Source organism: Thunnus albacares, chromosome 20 (assembly GCF_914725855.1).
Source record: "Thunnus albacares chromosome 20, fThuAlb1.1, whole genome shotgun sequence".
Lineage (NCBI taxonomy): Eukaryota > Metazoa > Chordata > Actinopteri > Scombriformes > Scombridae > Thunnus > Thunnus albacares.
The window spans coordinates 10720470-10741370 of record NC_058125.1 but is presented as its reverse complement, the minus strand read 5'-3'; the positions used below and the strand labels follow the sequence as shown (position 1 = coordinate 10741370).

At 39.5% G+C, this 20901-nt stretch overlaps 1 protein-coding gene and 2 long non-coding RNA genes across 4 annotated transcripts; 2 read left to right on the top strand and 1 right to left on the bottom strand.

Annotated features, from left to right (window-relative positions):
- Nucleotides 1–532: 532 nt before the first annotated feature.
- Nucleotides 533–9400, top strand: LOC122970795. 2 transcript variants are annotated; one of them, XR_006399326.1, is made up of 4 exons: nt 533–1164; nt 2198–2294; nt 7687–7793; nt 9314–9392. It is a non-coding gene; the product is annotated as an uncharacterized LOC122970795 (long non-coding RNA). The 2 variants fall into 2 exon arrangements; XR_006399327.1 differs by lacking the exon at nt 7687–7793 and having other exon boundaries at nt 536–1164; nt 9314–9400.
- Nucleotides 2624–19960, bottom strand: LOC122970792 (vesicular glutamate transporter 1-like). The gene is made up of 16 exons (XM_044337048.1): nt 19768–19960; nt 19160–19366; nt 18829–18978; nt 15575–18091; nt 9286–9538; nt 8856–8974; nt 8645–8759; nt 8441–8528; nt 8242–8328; nt 7625–7761; nt 6871–7020; nt 6569–6701; nt 5835–5945; nt 5550–5677; nt 4977–5046; nt 2624–4741 (listed from the first exon to the last, which is right to left on the bottom strand). Exons 4-16 carry the CDS (start codon nt 15634–15636, stop codon nt 4455–4457), a joined length of 1740 nt encoding a protein of 579 aa, XP_044192983.1. The 5' UTR covers nt 15637–18091; nt 18829–18978; nt 19160–19366; nt 19768–19960; the 3' UTR covers nt 2624–4454.
- On the top strand, nt 9479–13794 carry LOC122970796. Its single transcript, XR_006399328.1, has 3 exons — nt 9479–9567; nt 13111–13225; nt 13343–13794. It is a non-coding gene; the product is annotated as an uncharacterized LOC122970796 (long non-coding RNA).
- Nucleotides 19961–20901: the final 941 nt, after the last annotated feature.

The following is a 20901-nucleotide window of genomic DNA, read 5'->3' as shown; positions in this document are numbered from 1 at the left end:
GAGGGTAATTAATAATCATCAGCATGCAAGCAATGTTCACTGCCTTTGTTTGCACTGGTTTAGAGTTTTGAAAGCTAAACACACAGTTCAGAAAATGGCCTTTTACTAGTTAGAAGTTTTTAAATATGACCCCTCCCTATGCACCTGTGACGTTACATGACAATATTTTTCTTGAAATTGTGAAGGGCAGATTTGAGGGTAAGATTTAGGGGGATTAATTGGCATAAATATTCGCAGAAGTGGAATATAATATTCATACGTATGCTTTAATTAGTGTATATTCACCTGAGGATAAGAGTCATTATGTTTTCGTTTCCTCAGAATGAGCCTTTATATCCACATAAGGTGTGGGTCCTCTTCGTGGTCCTCCATGGATGTATTATAAGAGCTCTTATTATACATCTATGTGGTCCTCTTCCACGGAGCCCGCCATGTTGCGCCGCCATTTTTCTACAGTAGCTCAGAAGGGACAAACCAAACACTAGCTCTAGAGAGAACTTTTCGCGTGTTTCGCAAGTTTGGCGGCCACCGTAGGTTCTGCTACACGCTTTTGGGAGGGGGCAGGTATTGAAATGGTTGCAATCTGCAACGTCACCGCTAGATGCCACTAAATCCTACACACTTGTCCTTGGAAAAAAGGAAAAATCAGCAACCTCCAATTACGTACAAAGACTATGCACAGAATAAGGCTAGGCTCAGGGTAATTTGGTACTAGTTTGTAGCCTGGTTTGCAGCCTAGTTTGCGGGCCAGCGGGTTTTTTAGCCATGGCCTTCAACTCACCTCTCAGTCCACGACTCCACATCACACTGTTCAAAGGCGTCTGTATTTTAAACCGAGCAGTTATGAACAGAGAGAAGACATTTCTAACAAGAGGAGAGCCAGCGTTGATGTGTTAACCGCAGAAAGGGACAAAAAATGGCCCAGACTTAATAGTGTCACGGAATTTGATGTTAGAAAATGGCGACCCTAAACTTAGCTAACGTTACCGTCCAACGGCTAACGAAGATAGTAACTGTTAGTGACTGAAGATCAGAAGAGAGAATACTGAGTAGCCTCAGAGAGAAACATATTTGGACAAGCTATACATAGGTGGGATTTATGCTTTATTGGAGTAAGTTATGTTCAAAGCATAAGTTTCACTTTTCTAAGAGAATATGTTTCAGGTAAGAAGAAACGACGAGCTAATGTGGCTAAAGTTAAACGTGTTAATTGTGTTTATCTTCTAAAAAGTCATTCAACAAATGTTGCAAAAAAGTAACAGGTGGTCTTCAATCAGGTATTACTGTATTAGTTAATGAGATATTTATTAACATTGACCAAGTCGAGCATATCTGATGAATTCTCGCAGCTCTTCATCATTGGCTTGTCATCAACAGCAACTTTGAAGGTTAAATTGAGTCCTTTACAGTTGAATATATAAATGATAAAACACTAATGTTGGTCTGAATAACACTATGAAGGACCAGTATATACTTCTCAATAAGTGAGGAAACAAAATAAACTGGGTTTTAGGTTAAAAGGTGACAGCAAAGTGTTTTATGGGCTTTTAAAGGCCAGTACTAGTATAATAGTGTTTATAAACTCTGATACTGATATCAGTTTATTCATTATAATATTCTATATCCTTACTCTCCATTTTTGAGCTAAAACAATATTTTATTCTACTATTTTCAGTAGTGATCAAACACCCCGGGAACAGCTTTTACTTTAGATGCAAAAAAACACCCCACTGAAACCCCGAATGATGAAACTCAGTTCCCACTCTATTCCTGCACTATTCAAAGATACAGTATATTTATGCTGTAACATGAACAATATGTCTAGAAAAATGACTGCAGAATTTAATAAGTAATATTAAAATGTCCAGAGGATACATTTTCATTGCAGCATTTATAAAAAGTTATATGCAAATGTGGTCACAAAAGACGCCTTATACCATTAGATTTATTATAGAAAGTTAATGTTGGCCCGTGACTGTTTGTACTAATCCCACAACTGCTACACTTCCCCCTTTCCTCTTTATGTCTTCTGCTATTTATCTTTTTGGGTCCTTTGCCTCTGCACATCTTTAACATAATGGCATGCATGCAAAAGTACAAACAAATTGCAAGGAAAGCAGTACTGCAGTATTATTAAGCTTCGGCGATGAATATCTTCCTCCTCCTCACTCTCTCCCTCTCTCTATCTCACTGGCAGATGGATGCAGGATAATCTCATTGATTTTAGAGACCAGAGCAGGACAGTGAGGATGAATCCCTGAGCCTCAGTGCTTCTTACTGGCTGAGGAAAACTGGTGAGTCCCTTGCTCTGATGCCATCAAAATCTATTTTTCCTCTTCATTTCCAAGCTCTTATACTTCAACTCAGTGATCAATATGCTGTCTGGGGAGGAGTACAGCATTATGGGTAACATGAAACCACTGTATCCAAAAATCTAGGTTACTAGTGTCTGAATCATGCATGAAGCAGAGGCATTGTGTCTGGAACAAAAGAAAACAGGTGCTGTAAAGGAAAAAAAAGATAAAAAATGTAAACACCCAACTGTAAACATCTATTTATAGTAAGATAGCTTATGCACAACCTAACACAAAACATTAAAAAAATAGGAGTAATAGTATGACTGTACAGGAATTATCACCTCTAGGTTTTATTATACAATAATATTTTCCACATGTAAATGATTTGTACATATACAGTTTTAGTTTTCAATCCAGAACAAACATTTAACAGTGAGAGAAAAGCAACAGAAACTGTAGATCAGTTTGAAAAACAAACAAAAATGACAAAAACAGTAAAAACCCTAACATTTAATATTTAACCTATCTATGTAATCAACTCAAACGGTATCAGTCAAAGTGATACTATCCCATGACCTAACAGGGATGTTTTTTAAATCTTAAATCTTTATTTTGGGATAAGCTAGATACATTATAACATCTCCTAACAGAAATAAAACAAATTGCTTATGTACAGCGCTTGTTGTCCATTATCAGCTTTTTATTTTTTAATTGGTCTTTTAAAATGTATTGATCGTTTTACATATCTTCAGCTTGCTGCACTATAAAATAAAGCGAACGATAATGTAGTTCCAACTTTAAACAAGAATTGCTGAGATCTGTGCGGTGTGCTCTGCGGGACTGATGGCCTCATTTGATTCACATGTTTTTTTATTTTAGTCTGATGTTTGCTTAGTTACTGGCACCACAACAGCCACGGCTCAGCATTTTCTTTAATGTTTTGTGGTTTGTCACTGTGACAGGGTGCAGACACTGAGACACGTTGGGCTTTTATTTTAGGTTGTGTGATGACAGCAAAGTGCTTTTCCTGAAATAGAATATGTTAACACTTAGAACATGAATTGCCTGAACACAGCAGTAACATAATATAATAATATTAATGAAGCATATATTACATGTAGAGCATATAGAATATTCAGATGGTGTATTTCGAAGAAAACAAGTTGAAAGAGACCTCATAGTGGCTTTAAACTAAGAAGCTAATTTGACAAGGGATTGTTATTCACCTTGTATTCCTTTGTTAGGCATTTTTATTCCCCAGGATGTCAGCAGGCAGACAGTTTAGAGGCCTAGTATATAAATACTTTTGCACGAGGAAATCAAAATGCTGCATCTAAAGATGTCAGAATGGGCTATTTAGACTTCACAGAAAGCTGTTTAAATAATATTTGCAGGTGTTCAATTAATATCTCAGTGGATGAGCAAACCAATACTACAGAGCAAAATATTTTTGCTGTATTGGCACAAGTAACATACTTTTTCTTAAAAGTGTTCACATTAAGGACAAAACAAAACATTGTTATTAAGAAACAAGCTTTCATAACACTGTGAAAACCTTGTAGTTTCAATTTTAGTGATTTCCTGTTGATGCTCCGCAGGTTGTGGACACACTACATCCTTCTTTAAAATAAATTGGGCAAACTCAATAGGTCATCACCCAACAACAGAGACTGCTTGTGACAAATGTGTGGCTGAAGATTTGTAATCTTGAATGATTTTCATATAAATGAGAGGCATACAAAATGAAATCCAAATCCTGTCTGTTAACATAGAAATGTCTACAATTATTACAATGAATAAACATTAAAGAAAGCCACACCAGGCCTAAACACAGCCCTTCTCCAACAGAGATTGCAGAGAGGCTGATGAGTCCTAAAACACTCTTACTTAGATTGTCTGTCACACACGGTACACAATTGCAATCACGCACAAACAGACATTTTAGATTTACTAATCTCTTCACCTCCACTGTGCAGTCTCTTTTAATGCAGTTCAGTTATGATAATACAGTCAGACTTGCTGAAAATGGTTCCTTCCCCCTTTCGATTTTAAATCCACACTTCCATTTTAGAGTTCCTCGTGCCATCCGGTGAAACTCCACACTGTGATATACTGTTTCTGCCTCACTAAAGGCGACATGCAGAGGATCTGCATTTTTTATGTTAACTCCCGGTCCTCCTCTCCTCCATAAAGGTAGTTATTGGTTCCAGCCGGTTGCACGTACTCCTCAGTTTTGTCCCAGTCCGAGACCCAACCTCCTCCCATGCCTCCGCCTCCGTTGGGATCTGCTCCCTGGTTCGTGGCTCCATAGCCTCCCCCACCACTCGTGCGATACAGCTCCTCTGTCTCGTTTGCAAGCTCATCCTCATCCAGGATGCCACATTTCTCGTCGCTCAGTTGCTCCGGCTCGGCCCAGGCCTGCTTTTCTCCAGATGCAAAGAGGCCTGCAGCACAGGGACAACACAAAATCAAGTTTCTGCATTTTATTCAGACTTATGACAGAGCTAAAAACAAGTCTACAAAACTTTATATTGTTTTTGCTGATTTTCAGTTTGCTTGCATACACATGCAACACGTGCAACACGTGCAACACGTGGATTGAAGCATACATGAACATTTTAATGATGTGTTTAAGAAAGAATAAGTTGAACCAGAAAATTAAGAGCAGAACATACACACCATAGAATATAACACCTCCATAATGAACAAGCGACGCGATTAGAAACACACCCTGCCACTCCTCCCGCGTCTATCAAAGAGGAAGAGAGGTTAAAAGCATGAGAAAAATAAGTGTTTTATTTATTTGCATCAAGGTATTCTAAAGTTTATGAAGATATGCACACATTAAATGAAATCAATCAAAGAGAGGTTTGTACATGTGCTTAAAAACTGGATACTTTTACTCTGGTCAAAAACACTTGAGGCTCAAACACCTTACTTATGATTCAACATGTCTGGTGGCTGCATGTGTTGACTTCTTGTCTACTAAGCTACTCTTAAGTCCAAAATGGATATATGTGCCCCTTACATGTTAAAAGTGTCCCTGCATGATTACTGCACATGCAAAATGGTAAAATTAAAAAGAGTCTTTTTCCAGGAAATGACACATTAATAACAAAAATACACAAAATGCCAACAAAATTTGTTTTTCCTTACATACTGCAAATAGATGTGTCAGTGTCAGTCTTATCACATTTTAAAGACAGTTTATAATGACTTCACACACAAGCACATAACAGCATCAGTTCTCACCTTATGCTTTGTCATAGCACCAACTATAAGCGGGCAAACCATCCCAGACAAAGTGCCCACACCGTTGGAGATACCCATCAGGATACTAGCATAGCGTGGTGCAATGTCCAGGTGGTTGACATTGAAACCTTATGAAGGATAAAAATAATATCAGCACACAAATCTTAGGAAATAGTTACATATCCACAAGCCTTACACATTCTGCATTAATATTTGTGGCCAAAAGGAACAAGTTAAAGGGGATTAAAGAATAAAAGAATAGTTATACCAAACTTATGGTTTCACCTGAAATTGCAAAGCCAGAGAAACCCACAGCCAGGACCAGGAATGTAATGGCAACACCTTTTGTGTGCGAGAAGCCCACCACCAGCAGTAGGGTTGCCTCCATCCCAAACCCTGACACACAAAAAGGTGAAAAAGCAAACAGAGAATGATCTTAAATGTGTTTATCTATTTAGATCTTAATGCAAGATGCAAATCAACTGATAGTCATTTGAAGTTCATGCCTTTCGTTCCTTTCTTTTCATAAAATGCTGTCAACTAAGCAGTGGCCTAAAGTTTCCTCTTTACTGACTCAGCTTCCCAGAAATAGATATGTACACTGCATGCTTCTCCATTTCACTCTGCTATTGATTTCTCTCTGTAGTTCAAAAAAAGCCAACAGAGACAGTGCTTTTGTTTTACAGTGAGTCATCATCTGCCTCGTGCAGCAAATGTTTTCTCACCACAGCTGACTAAATACTGTAATAAAGTCCATGATTAGCAAGTAAGATACTGCGTAGTTTTTCAGGTTCACCTGACTGAGCCTTCTAGAACAAATTTGCTACTTACCAAAAAAACCCCGAATCATATCAAGAAAAGGCTGAAAACCCCTATTAAATATCAGACTAATCTGACAACAGTCTTGACCCCGGGAAGAACAAGCCTTGCTGTTATAGGCACAGGAAGTTATCTACATCTACATGTTTCCTTTCTGTAATTCTAATTTTGCCTTCCTTCCATGCCAGGTTCTTTCTTACCTCCACAGTTCATAAGTTTCCTGACATTAGTGGTGGTCATTATATGGTTGGAGCGCAGATAGTCGGCAAGCTGACCACCGATGGGCACAATAATTGTCATGACAAGGTGGGGAAGTGCAGAAACTATGCCAACCTAGATGAGACAGAGACAAAAAGTATTTTATGCAACAGATTTGAGACCTTCGTGTATGAACGATGGTTGTAGCAATAAACTTGGGAAGCTGTCTTTCTGTTTCTGTGACACCTGCAGCAGCATGATTACACCCCTCATAACCCACAACCCACAGCCCACATTCAGTTACCTTGCTAATCTCGAACCCAAACACTTCTTCAAAGTATGCAGGCTGGCTGATGAGAAGCAAGTAGAAAGTCCAGCTTCTGCAGAAGTTAGCCACGATGATGGCATACACAGGCATGGATGTAAAGAAGGCCCTCCATGGTGTGTTGAATTTCTGTAACACAGAAAAATGTTGTGCTCATCTCAACGATTTAGTGATGAACTTTTAAAACCTCTGACTGTTTTCTCAAACATAAATGTGCAGTTGTTTATTTAACTTTCTTAAGTAATTTTAAAACAAAAAAAGCATCAGAAACCAGGACATTTTGATCAGTAAGAGGGAATTATTGGGTGGAGTAAATAAATTAGTTTTGCTTGAATGCATGATTGCATGAATGCATGAATGTGGACATGAATGAGTAGAGGTTACCACTGATATGGAGTTTCAAAATCTATATTTGGCGCTTTTGTTTTGTGACTCATGACAAAGATTGACACCCAGGCTAACTTCTTACTTGCTCTTAATGTGCTTTGCTTGTTTACCATTTTAACAATCTTTGTCCAAATCCACTTGTGATCTTATCCTTATCTTAACATTTTGCATAAACAAAACAAGTATCTACACTGTGATAGTGCAAACTTTTCACATTCTTTTGAAGGAAGTGTAAATGACAGGGCAGTATAAATTTTCAACATTGGTGCTGTTAACTTGAGCCAATGTGGTGTGACACTGTGTCTGAATCATATTGTACCAGCGGAAGTCTTTTGTAAGTACTAACCGTTACTGTGTGCTGGGCCGACTCGCCAATGCTTTCCTCAATATATTTCCTCTCCTCGTCAGTGATGGTGGGGTGGGCTGCTGGACTTTCATAAGACACCAGGATCCAAAAGCAGTACCACATCACTCCAAAAGTTCCTGGTGAACAGGCAGAGAAAAGAAAAAACAATGTAAGTGTCAAACCTATGAGGTCAAAAAGAGCAAAGGAGACACCTTGCTACACTCTGTACCTGCTGCCTCAGTACAGACTGAGATTAAATGTTAAATTCATGCTTAACAGGTGTTTCAACTAGTGTTTTTTTTTTCCTGTATGTTTATGGTTGTGGCCTTTTACGTTCTTTTTGTCCTTTTAGTTTAGGTGTGTCTCAGTATCTAGTATGTCACTGTATGTTGAGTATAGTGATGGGTGTTGTCACACAAGTATTGAAATCAGTATTCTGATGTATCTACAATTGATTAAACAAACTCAATACCATTTATTAAGAGAACAATCACATGTATTCACTATAAGACAATGTGCAGTTTTCCAAAGTTCAGTTTGAATGGTTTGGAAATCCAGTGTAAAGGCTTCATATTTGATTTTGTATACCACCAGCCATAAGGTCAAAGGTCATTTACCGTAGACGTAGAAGACAGATGACCATCCTGAGTACTGGACTAGGATTCCAGCTAAAGGCATGGCAATCACAGCACCAGCATAAGAGCCTACGAAAGACAAAAAAGTTGTGGGATTATTAAGCAAGCAGCAAAATGTCTCTTTAAGTGACAACAAACATCTATTATTTAAAGACAGAGTGGACAGTTATAATAGGCTCACCACAAAAGGCTGTTGTGGCCAGGCGACTTCTTTCAAGAGGCGGCGCCCATTTTGCCCAAATACCATGACATGCTGGGTATGAAACCCCCTGAAGGATTAAGGGAGGAAATTACACCATGAAAAAAGACTTAACATGTAAATAGAAATCTCCCTTATTGCCCATTTCTTGCATTTTAGTGGAAGCCATAGAAAAGAGTCACTTACCTCCACAAGCCCTTGAAAAATCCTGACAATGATAACACAACCGAAATGCATCCGTGCTGCTGAGGGGATGAGCATATTCAGGCAAGACGTGGCCACTATAGCAAAGCCAAACACTCTGGAAGAGGAAAGAATCGAAACAGGAAGAGACATCAGTGTGTATAAAAGAAGCTGTAATTAAAACTAGCATACAATAAGTTGGGGAGGAGCGAACCTGTTTGCTGCAAACTTTTGACAGATGAACCCTCCGGGGATTTGGGTTACGATGTATCCCCAGAAGAAGGACCCGTGGATCATTCCCACTGTCTCTGGATCCCAGTCAAACTGAGCTTTCTGTTGGGACACACAGAGAAACAAGTGACTGAATGAAATCATCAATCTGCACATATACTCATCACTTTGCTTTGTTAAACCTATAACTCTGATCACTGACTGACATCATGATGACCTAATCCATTGTTTGGAGGGGCCATTTTCATTTCTACTATCACCGAAGATTGCTAACATAGTAAAGATTTGACACTGCAAACATGGAAAAACAATTTTTTTTATAGACCTTGCTTCGAAACAGGAAAAGACCTTTCACTGAAGTAAAGGTACCACAAATTTGGACCACCGTTGCCACCTCATCCACCTCCACTCACCACTATGACCTCCTTATTGTCTCTGTAGATGGTGTGGCTGTTGACCATGCTGACGATGGCCACGCCAAGGTTACATCGGATGCCGAAGGAGATGCAGAAGCCAATGCCAGAGAGGATGGCGATGATGTAGCGCCTGGGCAGACCGAAGCACGTACAGTCAACCACGGGCATCTCCTTCTCCTCCACAAGCTCCGGCCGGCCCTCCGCCGACAGCTCGATGGTCTCGCCATTTTCCTGCTTCTTCTCAAGAGCTCTGTGAAGAAGGGAATGGAAAACCCAAAGGTGAAAGAATGAAAACGTAATACTGTTTAGATCCCAGTCAGTCATTTGGTTGCTCACGTACCAAAAATAAACATACACTATTTTTAAAAGAGGTGCTATTGAATCTGTTTTCTTAAAGGACCAGTGTGTAAGATTTAGTGGCATCTAGCGGTAAGGTTGCAGATTGCAACCAAATGAATACCCCTCCCCTCACCCTCCCCTTCCAAGCATGTAGGAGAACCTACAATGGCCACGGAACTTGCAAAAAACGCAAAAGGCCCTCTCTAGAGCCAGTGTTTGGTTCGTCAGTTCTAGAAACATAGTGGTGCAACATTGCAGCCTTTGTGGAAGGGGACCCGCTCCATATGTAGATATAAAGGGCTCATTCTAAGGTAACGAAAGCATGATTCTTATATATATATACACTAATTATAACATACTTATGAATATTATATTCCATTTCTCTCAAGTTTGTTCCACTAGATGCCACAAAATCTTTCTCATTGGTCCTTTAAGAGCTTGAATTTCTCTCCTGTCAACTTGTGATGGTGTGACATGGTCGTCTGCGGTACCAGTCAGTTGAAACACCCCTTTGTAATATTGTACAGCCAGATGGTTGGTCACAGAGACAAACTTTAAGAATAAACACCAGACAGCTCTTCAATGCAAAATTTGACATTTCAGAAATATATGTGTATTGTTTTCAATTCAAGTCAGCAAAACAGCAACTAAAAAAAAAAGTGTTTCTCATAGCTCATAGTTAACTATAACAGTTATTGAGCCCTCAGAAAGAAAGGACTTCATGTTCAGTACACTTTTAGCTTTCTAATACTGTAGATTTCCTGTAAAAACAAGTCAGTCAGTCAGTGATCTGCCCCAGGGTTTCCAAACTCTGGTTGCCAAAGTGAAAACAGATCCTGTTCTGAATGTCTCTTAGACTGACAGCTCAGCTTAATAAAAGTGCATGGATCTAGATGTTCAGACAGTCTTTCTCACCGTGAACTTGACTGGTAACTTTTTCAGCACCTTAACAAGAGATAGTCTGCACAGTCGACTGTCAACCTGCCTCCACTGCCTGCCCGATGACATAACCTTGACTTCCTGTCTACTCAAGGGGTTTTATATTGGGATTTTTTTGTATTGCAGCATTCATCTCCTGACAGAACTGGCTGACATGGAGCAATACAGTTTGAGTAAAAGATAACAGTGTTTACAGGAACTTGTCTCACTGTGGCGCATCCATGCTCCTCTTCTCATTCCAACAAAGGTTAAACCTGCTGTTCTCATCTTGTCTTTAACACACAGTATGTTCTTATGGCTTGCTGAGAAACCACTGACCTCTGCCAACCTTCAGTCTAACAGGCATCAAATATGTATCTAAATGCAGTTGATCATCTATTAAACATGGCTTGTGCAATGCTGAGTTCTCAGATCAGACTTGAGCACTGCAGGTCCAGATTGTGGAGCACAGACCACCTTTTATAGTACAGCTTTATTTATTGCACGTACTTACATTTACACACCTATATGTAAAAGTTGAAAGCAAGACAATAAGAATAAGTAAACTCAGGCCTTCAGTTTTTAGCCAAAATACAAAACCCAACAGTGCAGTGCATGAACACAGCTCAGATTGGGGGATGGGGGTTTGACAGCTGGTTGTACAGGACAGAGGGAGATGAAGTGGGATGGGGATCCTGAGCTAGAAATGAACCATATGTAAGTGTAACATGGTTCACTTACACTTACACTGAGCCACTAGAGCCCCTCATTAATAACAGTATTCCCACAGTGGCCATTGAGAACATCCATCATGGTTGGGATGGAAATATCTACCTGGAAGAGCAAGTATACCCTGTATGTTGTATGTCACACTGTTGTGTACTAATATTTACATCAGATCCACATATTGAATCTGACAAACAGTTATCAGTTCCCCCATGAAAAACACAATGATATAGATCTAACCCTAACCCTACCATGGACAGTGTAGTTTGGCAATTTTGTTGAAGTTGCCAAATTCAAAACTGACACGCAAGAAAGACTCCATTTCAAACAAAATTGCCGTAAAACTATGAAAAAAAAACCCATTAGCCAAATAGTTATTGTGTAGGCCAAATAACTGCATTGATTGGTTTGATTCCAGCCAGAGACCTTTGTTGCGTGTCATACCCAACATCTCTCTATCTCTGTTTCCTGTCTGCCTCTTCGCTGCCCAATGTCCAAAAAAGGCAAAAAAAAATGCCCCCCAAAAAAGCTTAAAAATAATATACTTGGTGTGATGCACAAAAATCAGTTTTATGGCCATGTCTAGAAATTGTTTTCATGACATCAACGTATGCCAAATGCATAGAAGTAGGAAGTAACAGGTATCTTTTTTTAGCATATGTGCTGGGTGAGCAGTTTTTTTTGGTTTGAATGATTCATCATGTTTTAATACATGATTCACTGTTTTATACTTCTTGTCATGACAGGGGGCTGAAGGTGTGAACCCCTCACAGACATATCGAAACTGCACACTGACTTGTTAGAAGACTTGGTAGAGAATTTGAAAACCACATCACCACAAGATACTTACTGTGTCATAGAATTTTTTTTTTGCAGCATACACTGAGCACAGCTTAGCTGCTACAATCACATACTTTGAGTAAATTAGCCTCCCTGCCAAATTCAAGATTTCATGACACATCTGAACATTTATCTTGTTTATGTTATTACTTATTTACTTACTTTATTTACTTCAAGATTTTAGATTTTCAAGATTTATATCATGGTGTTTTGCCTTCATTAGATAGTTGAAAGTAAAGAGGGTTCAGAGATGTAAACTATTGTACATCACTGGGTTTATATTAGTTTATATTAGTATATTAGCCCAAAAACAATTAAAGCAACAAGGATGTGTCATTCTTAGATAGTTTACACTGTCACGACCAAGGAGATATTACATGTGACACAAGCCTTAATCACTTTGTTCTTCCTATGCCTGTATGTACAACCTTAACCACTCATTCAGAATGAATTCCACTAAGGAAAAATCTTCTTACAACTATTATTGCAGCTCACTGTTTTCTAAGATGTACTTATGTGGATGCTGATGTGTGAACATTGATACGAACATATCGGGTGACAAAAAGACTGTAGATGGACTGTGTGTTCTTGCCAGAAACCTGTCCAGAGCAGTCAGCTACTATAAAAACTCCAACAGTGAGCAGACTGGGAAATAACTGCTATGCAAATATATTAGTTACTGTAAGCAGGGATTCTAACAGTCGTCGACACTGATCAAGTATTAATGATTCTCAATGTTGAATTATTAATATCTCTGGCTCCCTTGGACTATTTTTGTCTGGGTGGGCCTCTCTCTTCATTCTCCCTGTCTCCTCTTCATCTTTTAACCTAAGCCTTTTACTGTCAACTCCCCTGACTCACGCATAGTCTCGCACACAATTCACGACATCTCCTTCTTCTGTAACACCAATTTATTTCCCAGTGTCCAGAGGATGTCCATGTGGAGTTTTTTTTCATTTCAATACAATGGTCAAAATGTCTTACTTTTTTTTTTTCTAGCATACACCGTATCTGCTGCAGTGACTTTTCATGACTGACCCTGAATTAAAGAAAATCCGTTGTAATCCTTAAAGGCTACCTGACCTTCTCCCTGTCACTCTCGACACACCATGAGGTAAGGTCTGGGTGCATCTGTGAAGCAATTTAACCCAATTGAAAAACTTCTCAGTGTCAAATCTTGATGATATGTTAGAAAGATTAACTCATGTCTGTATCGCTCTTTCTCTCCAAGTTAATCTTTTAACTCATATATCAAGGACAAATGTCAGGGCAGTTCAACACCTCGGCTCAGAGTTGAGTCAACAGCTTGGAGACAGTGATGGGATAAGAGAGAGTCAAATAACTGGTGTAATTGTTTGCAAGGATGAAAAGCTTTTCATGACACCAGTAAGCAGGACCTAGTGAACTCAGTGTAGTAACACAAAATGCCAGAGTATCAACTGTGACAAGCACTGTAACCACACTAACTGTGCACATTTTGGAGTTCATTAGTATCAGTACAGTCAACTGAGTCAGAAGAATATTGTGCTGGAGAACCACTGATGAGACAAACAAAACTCAGTAAAAGAAGTTGAATATTTTTGCTCACATGTCAATCAGTTGTTCTGTCTCTGATATCGTAGATGAGAAGAAAGCAGTTCATTCAGGCAAAAGATGCAAATAAACCGAGAGATGTGCACAATATTGTATGTGATATTCAATGGCTGAATGATTAACATCTGTCAGTTGGTGTTACATCAATGAATTTATGTTTCTGTCGTTCATCTTCGTACACAATACTTTGTATGATCACTTGATTTAAATAAAAATGGCAGAATCAAGTTTAAAATAGATATCTATTTTAAACTTGATTCTGCCATTTTACACAATAGAACTGATCGCAACAAGACAGAATATAATATAAGATAGAATACTGTGTCAAAGTTGTGTCAATGCTATCTGTCTGTCTGTCTTTTCTCTCTTTGCGCCCGGTAAGCGGTGTTGCGTGCAGAGAGGAACGGGCCGGTGCGCGTTACGCACGGCAGCGAGGCACCGAGGGAGCACCTGAGTGCACGTGCGCTTCACGGAAATGAAAGCTTATAGGCTGCTGCGGGGTCTCTGTCGTAGGTCGAGTGGCCTAATCCGGGCTGTGAGGAGCCCCGAGAGGGGGGGAAGGGACGCGATGACGAGCTATCGGGCTACTTAGGGAGGTAGAGAGAGAGAGAGAGAGATGGCCAAGGTGTACGGCCTGCAGGGATTTACGTGGGCCGACAGCTTGGACAAGGAGAGGCTATTTCTGGAGAGGATTTAAGTGTTTAGACGCTACATCAAATCCCGAGAGAAAGAAAGGGAGTCCATCAATACCTTGTTGCGCTCAGATATCCCTCACTGGCCAGAGTCCTGACCACCTCACACACCTTTTCTCAGCGGAGGAAGTTTTGTCGCGTAGTTTTTCTGCAGCTCGTCACCAATAGGAGCTTTAAATGTCATAAGAAGTCTCACAAGAAGTATTTGCAAAAGTGTCTTGTGGGTCAAAAGTTTCACAGATTTCCTGACATGTTGACCCTGGTCCATGTTCCATCATTACAAATTTGCTTCTCTGCTGATCCAACATAAGAAAGCTTGTTTCTTAATTTGGAAAAAAGCTGGAGCATTTACTAGAGCGGGGGTTGATGAAAGTCTTCCTAAGCTTACTGCCCCATAATAACAGGTGTGACAGAGTAACAGGCCCCTGTGAGCGACCTCACAGGCCCGTTTTATGCTAAACACACACTTAACTCTCAGTGAGTTTGGAAGAATAAATACATTGCGTTAAGAGACATTCTTTGTGTGTGGTAGAAAAGTCAAACATATTGCCTGATTGCTTAGACTTGCACCTCCAGCAGCCACATTAAACTGTGACAAGGCCTCTGTAATTTGACAATGTGTCGACGCTGCAGAAAAGCCTGGAAGAAATGAGTCCAGCTATCGATCCAGCGCTTCATCTTACACTGATAGAACAGCTCGGGCCTCCAATGAAACTTAAATCTGTTTATTTGTTCCCCAGAAGTAGAGTGGGACAGTTCACATTCACATAGCTGCATGTGAAAGAGAGACTCAGGTAGCCAAATTTCAGATTTCAGAGCATTTGTGCGCTCAGAGAAAACATTTCCAACTTTATTAAAAGCTATCGGATAACTGCAATGCTATGAAAAGTGATATATTATGTATGCCAGTTTTTTATGCGAGACAGATGTGCCAGGCCATCCAACCCCACACTAATCCGGGCCCCTGGACGACTTAATAGAAACATTTTGCTTTTTAAAAAAAAGATAATTGTGGATAAATTCTGATATTAAAATTATGTTTAAGCAACTATAACGACTGGCCTCCAGTAAATTGTACATAAACTTTCTTTGACATGAGAGGGCAATTACGCTTGCAGCCATTTCTGCGTTTCAACATTTTCTGGTTGTAATATGCTCCAGATGGGGATGTTACATACCCGTATATTTTCCCGAGAGTCTTGGCTGCCACGGCCTTAAACCTGTCCGGCCGGATCTCCATCCTCACGACTCCAGGATCCGACCAATGTGCAGTCTTTGCGCGCTCCCGACTGAGCGCACAGCTTTCTCCTCCGCACCCTCCGCCTCAGTGTTTCTCACTCACACATTTAAAAAAAACAACAACTAAATTTGCCTCTATCAGCAGACTTAACCCGCAGTGTCCCGTCCAGAGGAATCTGTAAGGAGCGACACTGATTGTCCACCGATTTATGTTGCCTCAACTGCCTGTATATAAGATTAACCGAACAAACATTGTCAGTCCCACTTTGTTACGAGTCCTTAATGTCCAACAACTTCTTTACACTCTTTGGTGTCCAGAAAGGTTCACAGCCCGCTGGAGGCAACTTTCGACAGGATTCATGGTCAAACGGTGTCTCTGGCCGTGGTCCTGAAACCAGATTACTGCTGCCTGCGCGCTAATCTCCAAGTGTGTGTAGTGAGTGGAAGGTAGCATGTCACTTCCTTCCCAGCAGCCCGGTGTTTTAAACACCGACTATTCAGGCAGCGGCTATTCTTGGAGCGCACAAGCCTTGAATGGAGGGAGTTAGAGTAAACACTGTCCGATCGAAGCATATTAACAGAGTTCCCAGGTAATTGTAAGGCGGGAGGGGCAGGTTGCTCCAGGACGCTGTAAGGATTCAGGGTGCGCTTTATGGCCAATGTTCTTTTATAACAGGAATATAGATCCACAATAAAAGGTCATGTAAAAGCAAGGGAACAATCTGATTTATAAAACTACAATAATATTTATAAAACTATAATTATAAGGCTGCTTTCGGCTGCGCGCTAGTCTTGGCGTCCCCAATGCGCCCTGTGCGTCATACCAACTTGGCAAAGGTGCCATAACGCATCATAACGCACCATCAATGCATCTCTTTTAAGAAGGGTGTAAGAACTGCTTACCTCGAATTTATCATTTGGGACATGTGGCCCTAATAAAGATTTTAAGTGAATGTGGAGCTGCTTTCTGTAGTAATCTAGACAGAGTTTAGAGTGAATCAAATGATATAACCTTGCGTTCCTTTTGGGTATATTGATATGGAGCGTACTTTACCCTATATACTGTAGAACTGTGCGAATGGGGACAAACAACTGATAGAACGTGCATTATAATATTTTACTTTATATTAGTGATGTGTCATCTATGAAGAGCATAAGATTTAAAATAAAGAGATTGAATTCTGCTGATGTTCCATCTACCAAGGTGTCCAAAATGTTTGTAGACCTACTGTGTGCATGGATCAAAGTCGTGATGGAAATTGGTGCACAGTTATGTTTTTATTACTCCTTTGATGTACTAAGTCTAAGGAATAAAGTCAAATAAAAGAACTATAAAACTGCTTATTTGATGAAAAGGCCTTTGTATTTCTTCACTGACCATGCATCATCGTCACTGCACCTCACATCCAAACTGATGAAAGTAAAGGGAATGTTTTGTTAAATTATAAATCAGTGTATTTATTTGAAACTGGGTGCACAAAACCTGCATTTTAATGTTACCTTTGATAACATCTATCTAAAGAGTCACAAACACAGATCAAAGACTCTTAAGTCTATTTCTGTCTGGGCTATTGTTGTATTCCACTTAACCATGTGACTGCTATTATTGAACATGAAAAGTAGAAATGAGAAAGATAACATATCTTTTGTCATTGGACAGTTTATTTTTGGGTACTATACTGAATCACTATGTTTAGATGTAGATGAGGTGCAGGAAAGATCTAGTTTATTGCAACTGTATAAACATACAAATATACAGCACACATGACTACAGTTCATACATATGGTTGTGATACACAGGGACATTAGTAGGGCACATTTGTGGCAAGATTTGCTAGCTATAGGCAGTGAGAGTTAGAGGTCAGAAGGTCATGGACAACAGTGGTAACTGACATTTTGGCAGTTGCAGCAGGTGGATGAGATACCTCTGCAATCATGGCAGTTAAATTAAAGGAAAATTCCACCGAATGTTGCTGTCCCCTCTTTAATTTTTCTGTATTTTCTTACTCGATTGAGTAAGAAAGTAGGTAAAAACCTGTTCTTCAGGGTTGAAATTGATGCATTGTTTTCATATTGAAATATTTTAAGCCAGATTTGCCTGCAAAAAATACAGTTATAGTTAACTGTGTATAGATAATGAAAAACAACATGTACATTCAAATAACAGTTATTTCTCCCTCTACTGTCTGTCAAAAGTCTCTCACTGCTAAGCATTCTATATCAGATACAACTCTTCTCTAGGTCTTTAGCTGATATAGTTCTCAGAGAGTGAGATGAGAGGAAGAGGGGAGGAAAAGGCATGGCAGAGGGTGGAGGGGACAGGCTGGGAGGGACAGAGATGATGGATGGAGTGTCCGAGAGCGAGCCGTACCCAGCTCTCCGTACATCTACTGCACTGGAGCCAGCAGAGGCATGGAAAAACACAGGGGGAGGGTCCATCGGGTCTGAGGTTAAATCTGCAGGCAAAGATGTCACAAACTTAACTTGAAGCTTGTAGATTTTTCCTGTGGAGTTTCTTTTTCATGTTAGCAACATCTATGCCTTGCGTACGTGGGGAATGTTCACATTTCCTGTTGTATTTCTACATATTAAAGCTACACCATGCAACATAATTTATCAGTGACACCAAATGGCAACAAGCCACAAGTAAAAAAAAATAGAACTGCAAAACAAGAAGTTATCTTACGTTTCACATCATCATTAAACATGGCACAACACACTTGTGTGTAATAACACATCCGACTGGTGTTTCATAACCAAAATGATGCCTAAATGATGAGAGAGGCAAAAAGATCAGACATTGATGAGTCTAGTTTTCTCTGGATGAAAGACTCACTTTGTTTGTATTTCAATATTTAAGTTTATTTTGTCACTTTGTGCAGTGCAACTTTGTAGTGTAGGCAGATAAGGTGAGTGTATTTTTGCATGTTAAAAATATAATTTGTCCATGGCCACCTCACACACTGACAAATGACAAAAGTGACCGTCCATACAGCTTTCTGTCAGTCCCTGCATGCAGTGCAATTACACACATTTATTCTGCAATTTCCTCAAATTTATAATTCAATAACAATCTAATAAAAATGCCCTTTGAAGATTAATATAACTGTCTACCCTCTTATACAACACATCCTCATAATTTTATGGTAAACCATCTCCAGATAAAAAGTGTTTCTCTGTTATTGCACACTACCTGGGTCTTCATTAAGCTGGGTGTGCAGGTACTGGTGTTTGGTGTAGAACTTGTTGTAGATACAGTACACTGCAGCCATCAGAGCGAAGGTCCCCATGGCCGCAGCGATGAACAGACCCACTTTGGCATTGTCTTTGTCTACATGGGCATCTGTTTCGATATAAACACATCTGAGTGAGTTTTCACTCAAAAATCCTACTGAAAGTGAGGGATTTAAACTACAAAATGATTGTGTCAATACCTAATAGCTAATACTTAACCTAATGTCATTTATTATAGTGTCCATGGACTATTTGAAATTCTACTGCACATTTCTTTAAATTAGACTTACATGTCCGCTTTGCATTCAAATTAGTGGTTTCCTCTCTTCTGAGTAGGTCCCGTATGTGTGGTGGAGGAGGAGGAGGAGGTGCTGCCGGGGCCTGATGTGCTTGCATCTCCTGCTTAGATTGCAGGGTGCTCTGGGAGCTGCTCAGTGGAAACACCAGCAGCAGACAGAGAGCTGCCAGGCCCGCCATATGGGTCAGTCACTGGTACACTTACAAATGAAGATTAGGTTACTTGCAAAAATTTAATCAATGAAAACACAACACCTACAGGTTTTCTGCTGAGGTTTACTTATTTGAAAGTTGAGAATTTGCATGCTTTCTTCTAGCTGCTAATAAAGCTGGTTAGGGAGTTGCAACACTCACTATAAGTAGCTGTGTAAAGAAATAATACTTAAAACAATATTGCAGTTGTTTTTCATACTCTACAGCTTGTTTCTTTGTTGTAATTTCCTACTTGTATGTAGCAAACTCCACCCAGTCCAGCTCTAGAAAAAGGCCTCTGAAACTATTTAACAACCTCGATACAGCACACACACACATACACACATTTACTGTTATTCACTGTTATGCAAGGGAAACATTTTAAATGCATCTTTTCAATTGTTTTTACCTGAGGTCGAAGCAAGGATGTCGTGTTTCTCTCTGCCGGGTGTTGGTCCTGTCCTCTCTGCCTCTCTGGCTGACTGAAATAAGACTGCATCCAAGACAACTGAACTCCCCAGACACATAATATTTCCAAGGGGACACCTGTGAGTAGTCTTCTACACAAGCATACACATGTAGAAAACGGCTTACCCAAGCCAGACAAAGGAGAAAGAAAATCATTTAGTAAGTGTGGCTGTGTTATAACATTTTGTGAGCGTTCCAATTTTTGACCTTGAATTTGCAGTTTGATAGTAGTTGTTCCCTCGTAGTCAATGAAACACATTTTTAATTAGGTCCTTTAAAAACCATTAAAATTGTGATATCTAATAGAAGCTTAATGGTTTTATAGAGGTCCCATGACTTCCTGACTTGAATTTTGTATTTCTTAAAAACTGAGCAACAGAGCTCCCTACTGACACATAAATGTACTGCTTTAATCTCATACAACTGCTTTACAAGAAGTGTCTAATGTTAAATCTAGTTAATATGGCAAATATCATGCCAAACAAAATAAAAAATATATTAAGATCTAGAACTATTCCAGTCAGTAAACATTTATAGATTTTATTTAAATATGGGAAATACCAGAATACAGTACACTGAGGGATTCTGTGGACAAAGATATCAAAAGTGTTTATTTTAGTTGCATAGACAATTAATTGTATTGTCATTATCCAATGTTAATCAATTATCTGGAGATCTGGAGTCTAGAGTTAGATTTTAAATCTGTCAAAACAAACTTTGCATAAAGGATAGGAGAAAAAGACACACACACTAAAACCAAAACCTTTAAGTTAGTGAAACATGTTAGCTTTCAATTTGAAGCGTGGCCATTTTCACACTTGCATGTACAGTCAGATAGATTTATACTGCTTAGTTAACTTAATAGTCTGATATTTGATATATGTCCTCTGAGTTGGCTCATTAAAAACACTTTTCAGTCAGCACAGTATGTGTTCACTCCCATAGTTGGCAGAGCCCTGCAAGGACACTCAAACTGTTCAAGGACTAACAGATATGAAAGAAAAACAAAGACATGTACTAACTGTTCACTGTGTCTGCCAGTCAAAACAGTGTTAAATCTAAAGTTACAATAGAT

Excerpts from the sequence above, each read along its gene's own strand:
- LOC122970792 (XM_044337048.1), bottom strand. The coding sequence starts at position 15,636 with ATGGAGATCCGGCCGGACAGGTTTAAGGCCGTGGCAGCCAAGACTCTC. Across the intron at positions 8,760-8,855 it reads CAAAAGTTTGCAGCAAACAG|AGTGTTTGGCTTTGCTATAG; the intron begins GTTCGCTCCTCC and ends TTCCTCTTCCAG. Across the intron at positions 8,329-8,440 it reads GGCCACAACAGCCTTTTGTG|GCTCTTATGCTGGTGCTGTG; the intron begins GTGAGCCTATTA and ends TGTCTTTCGTAG.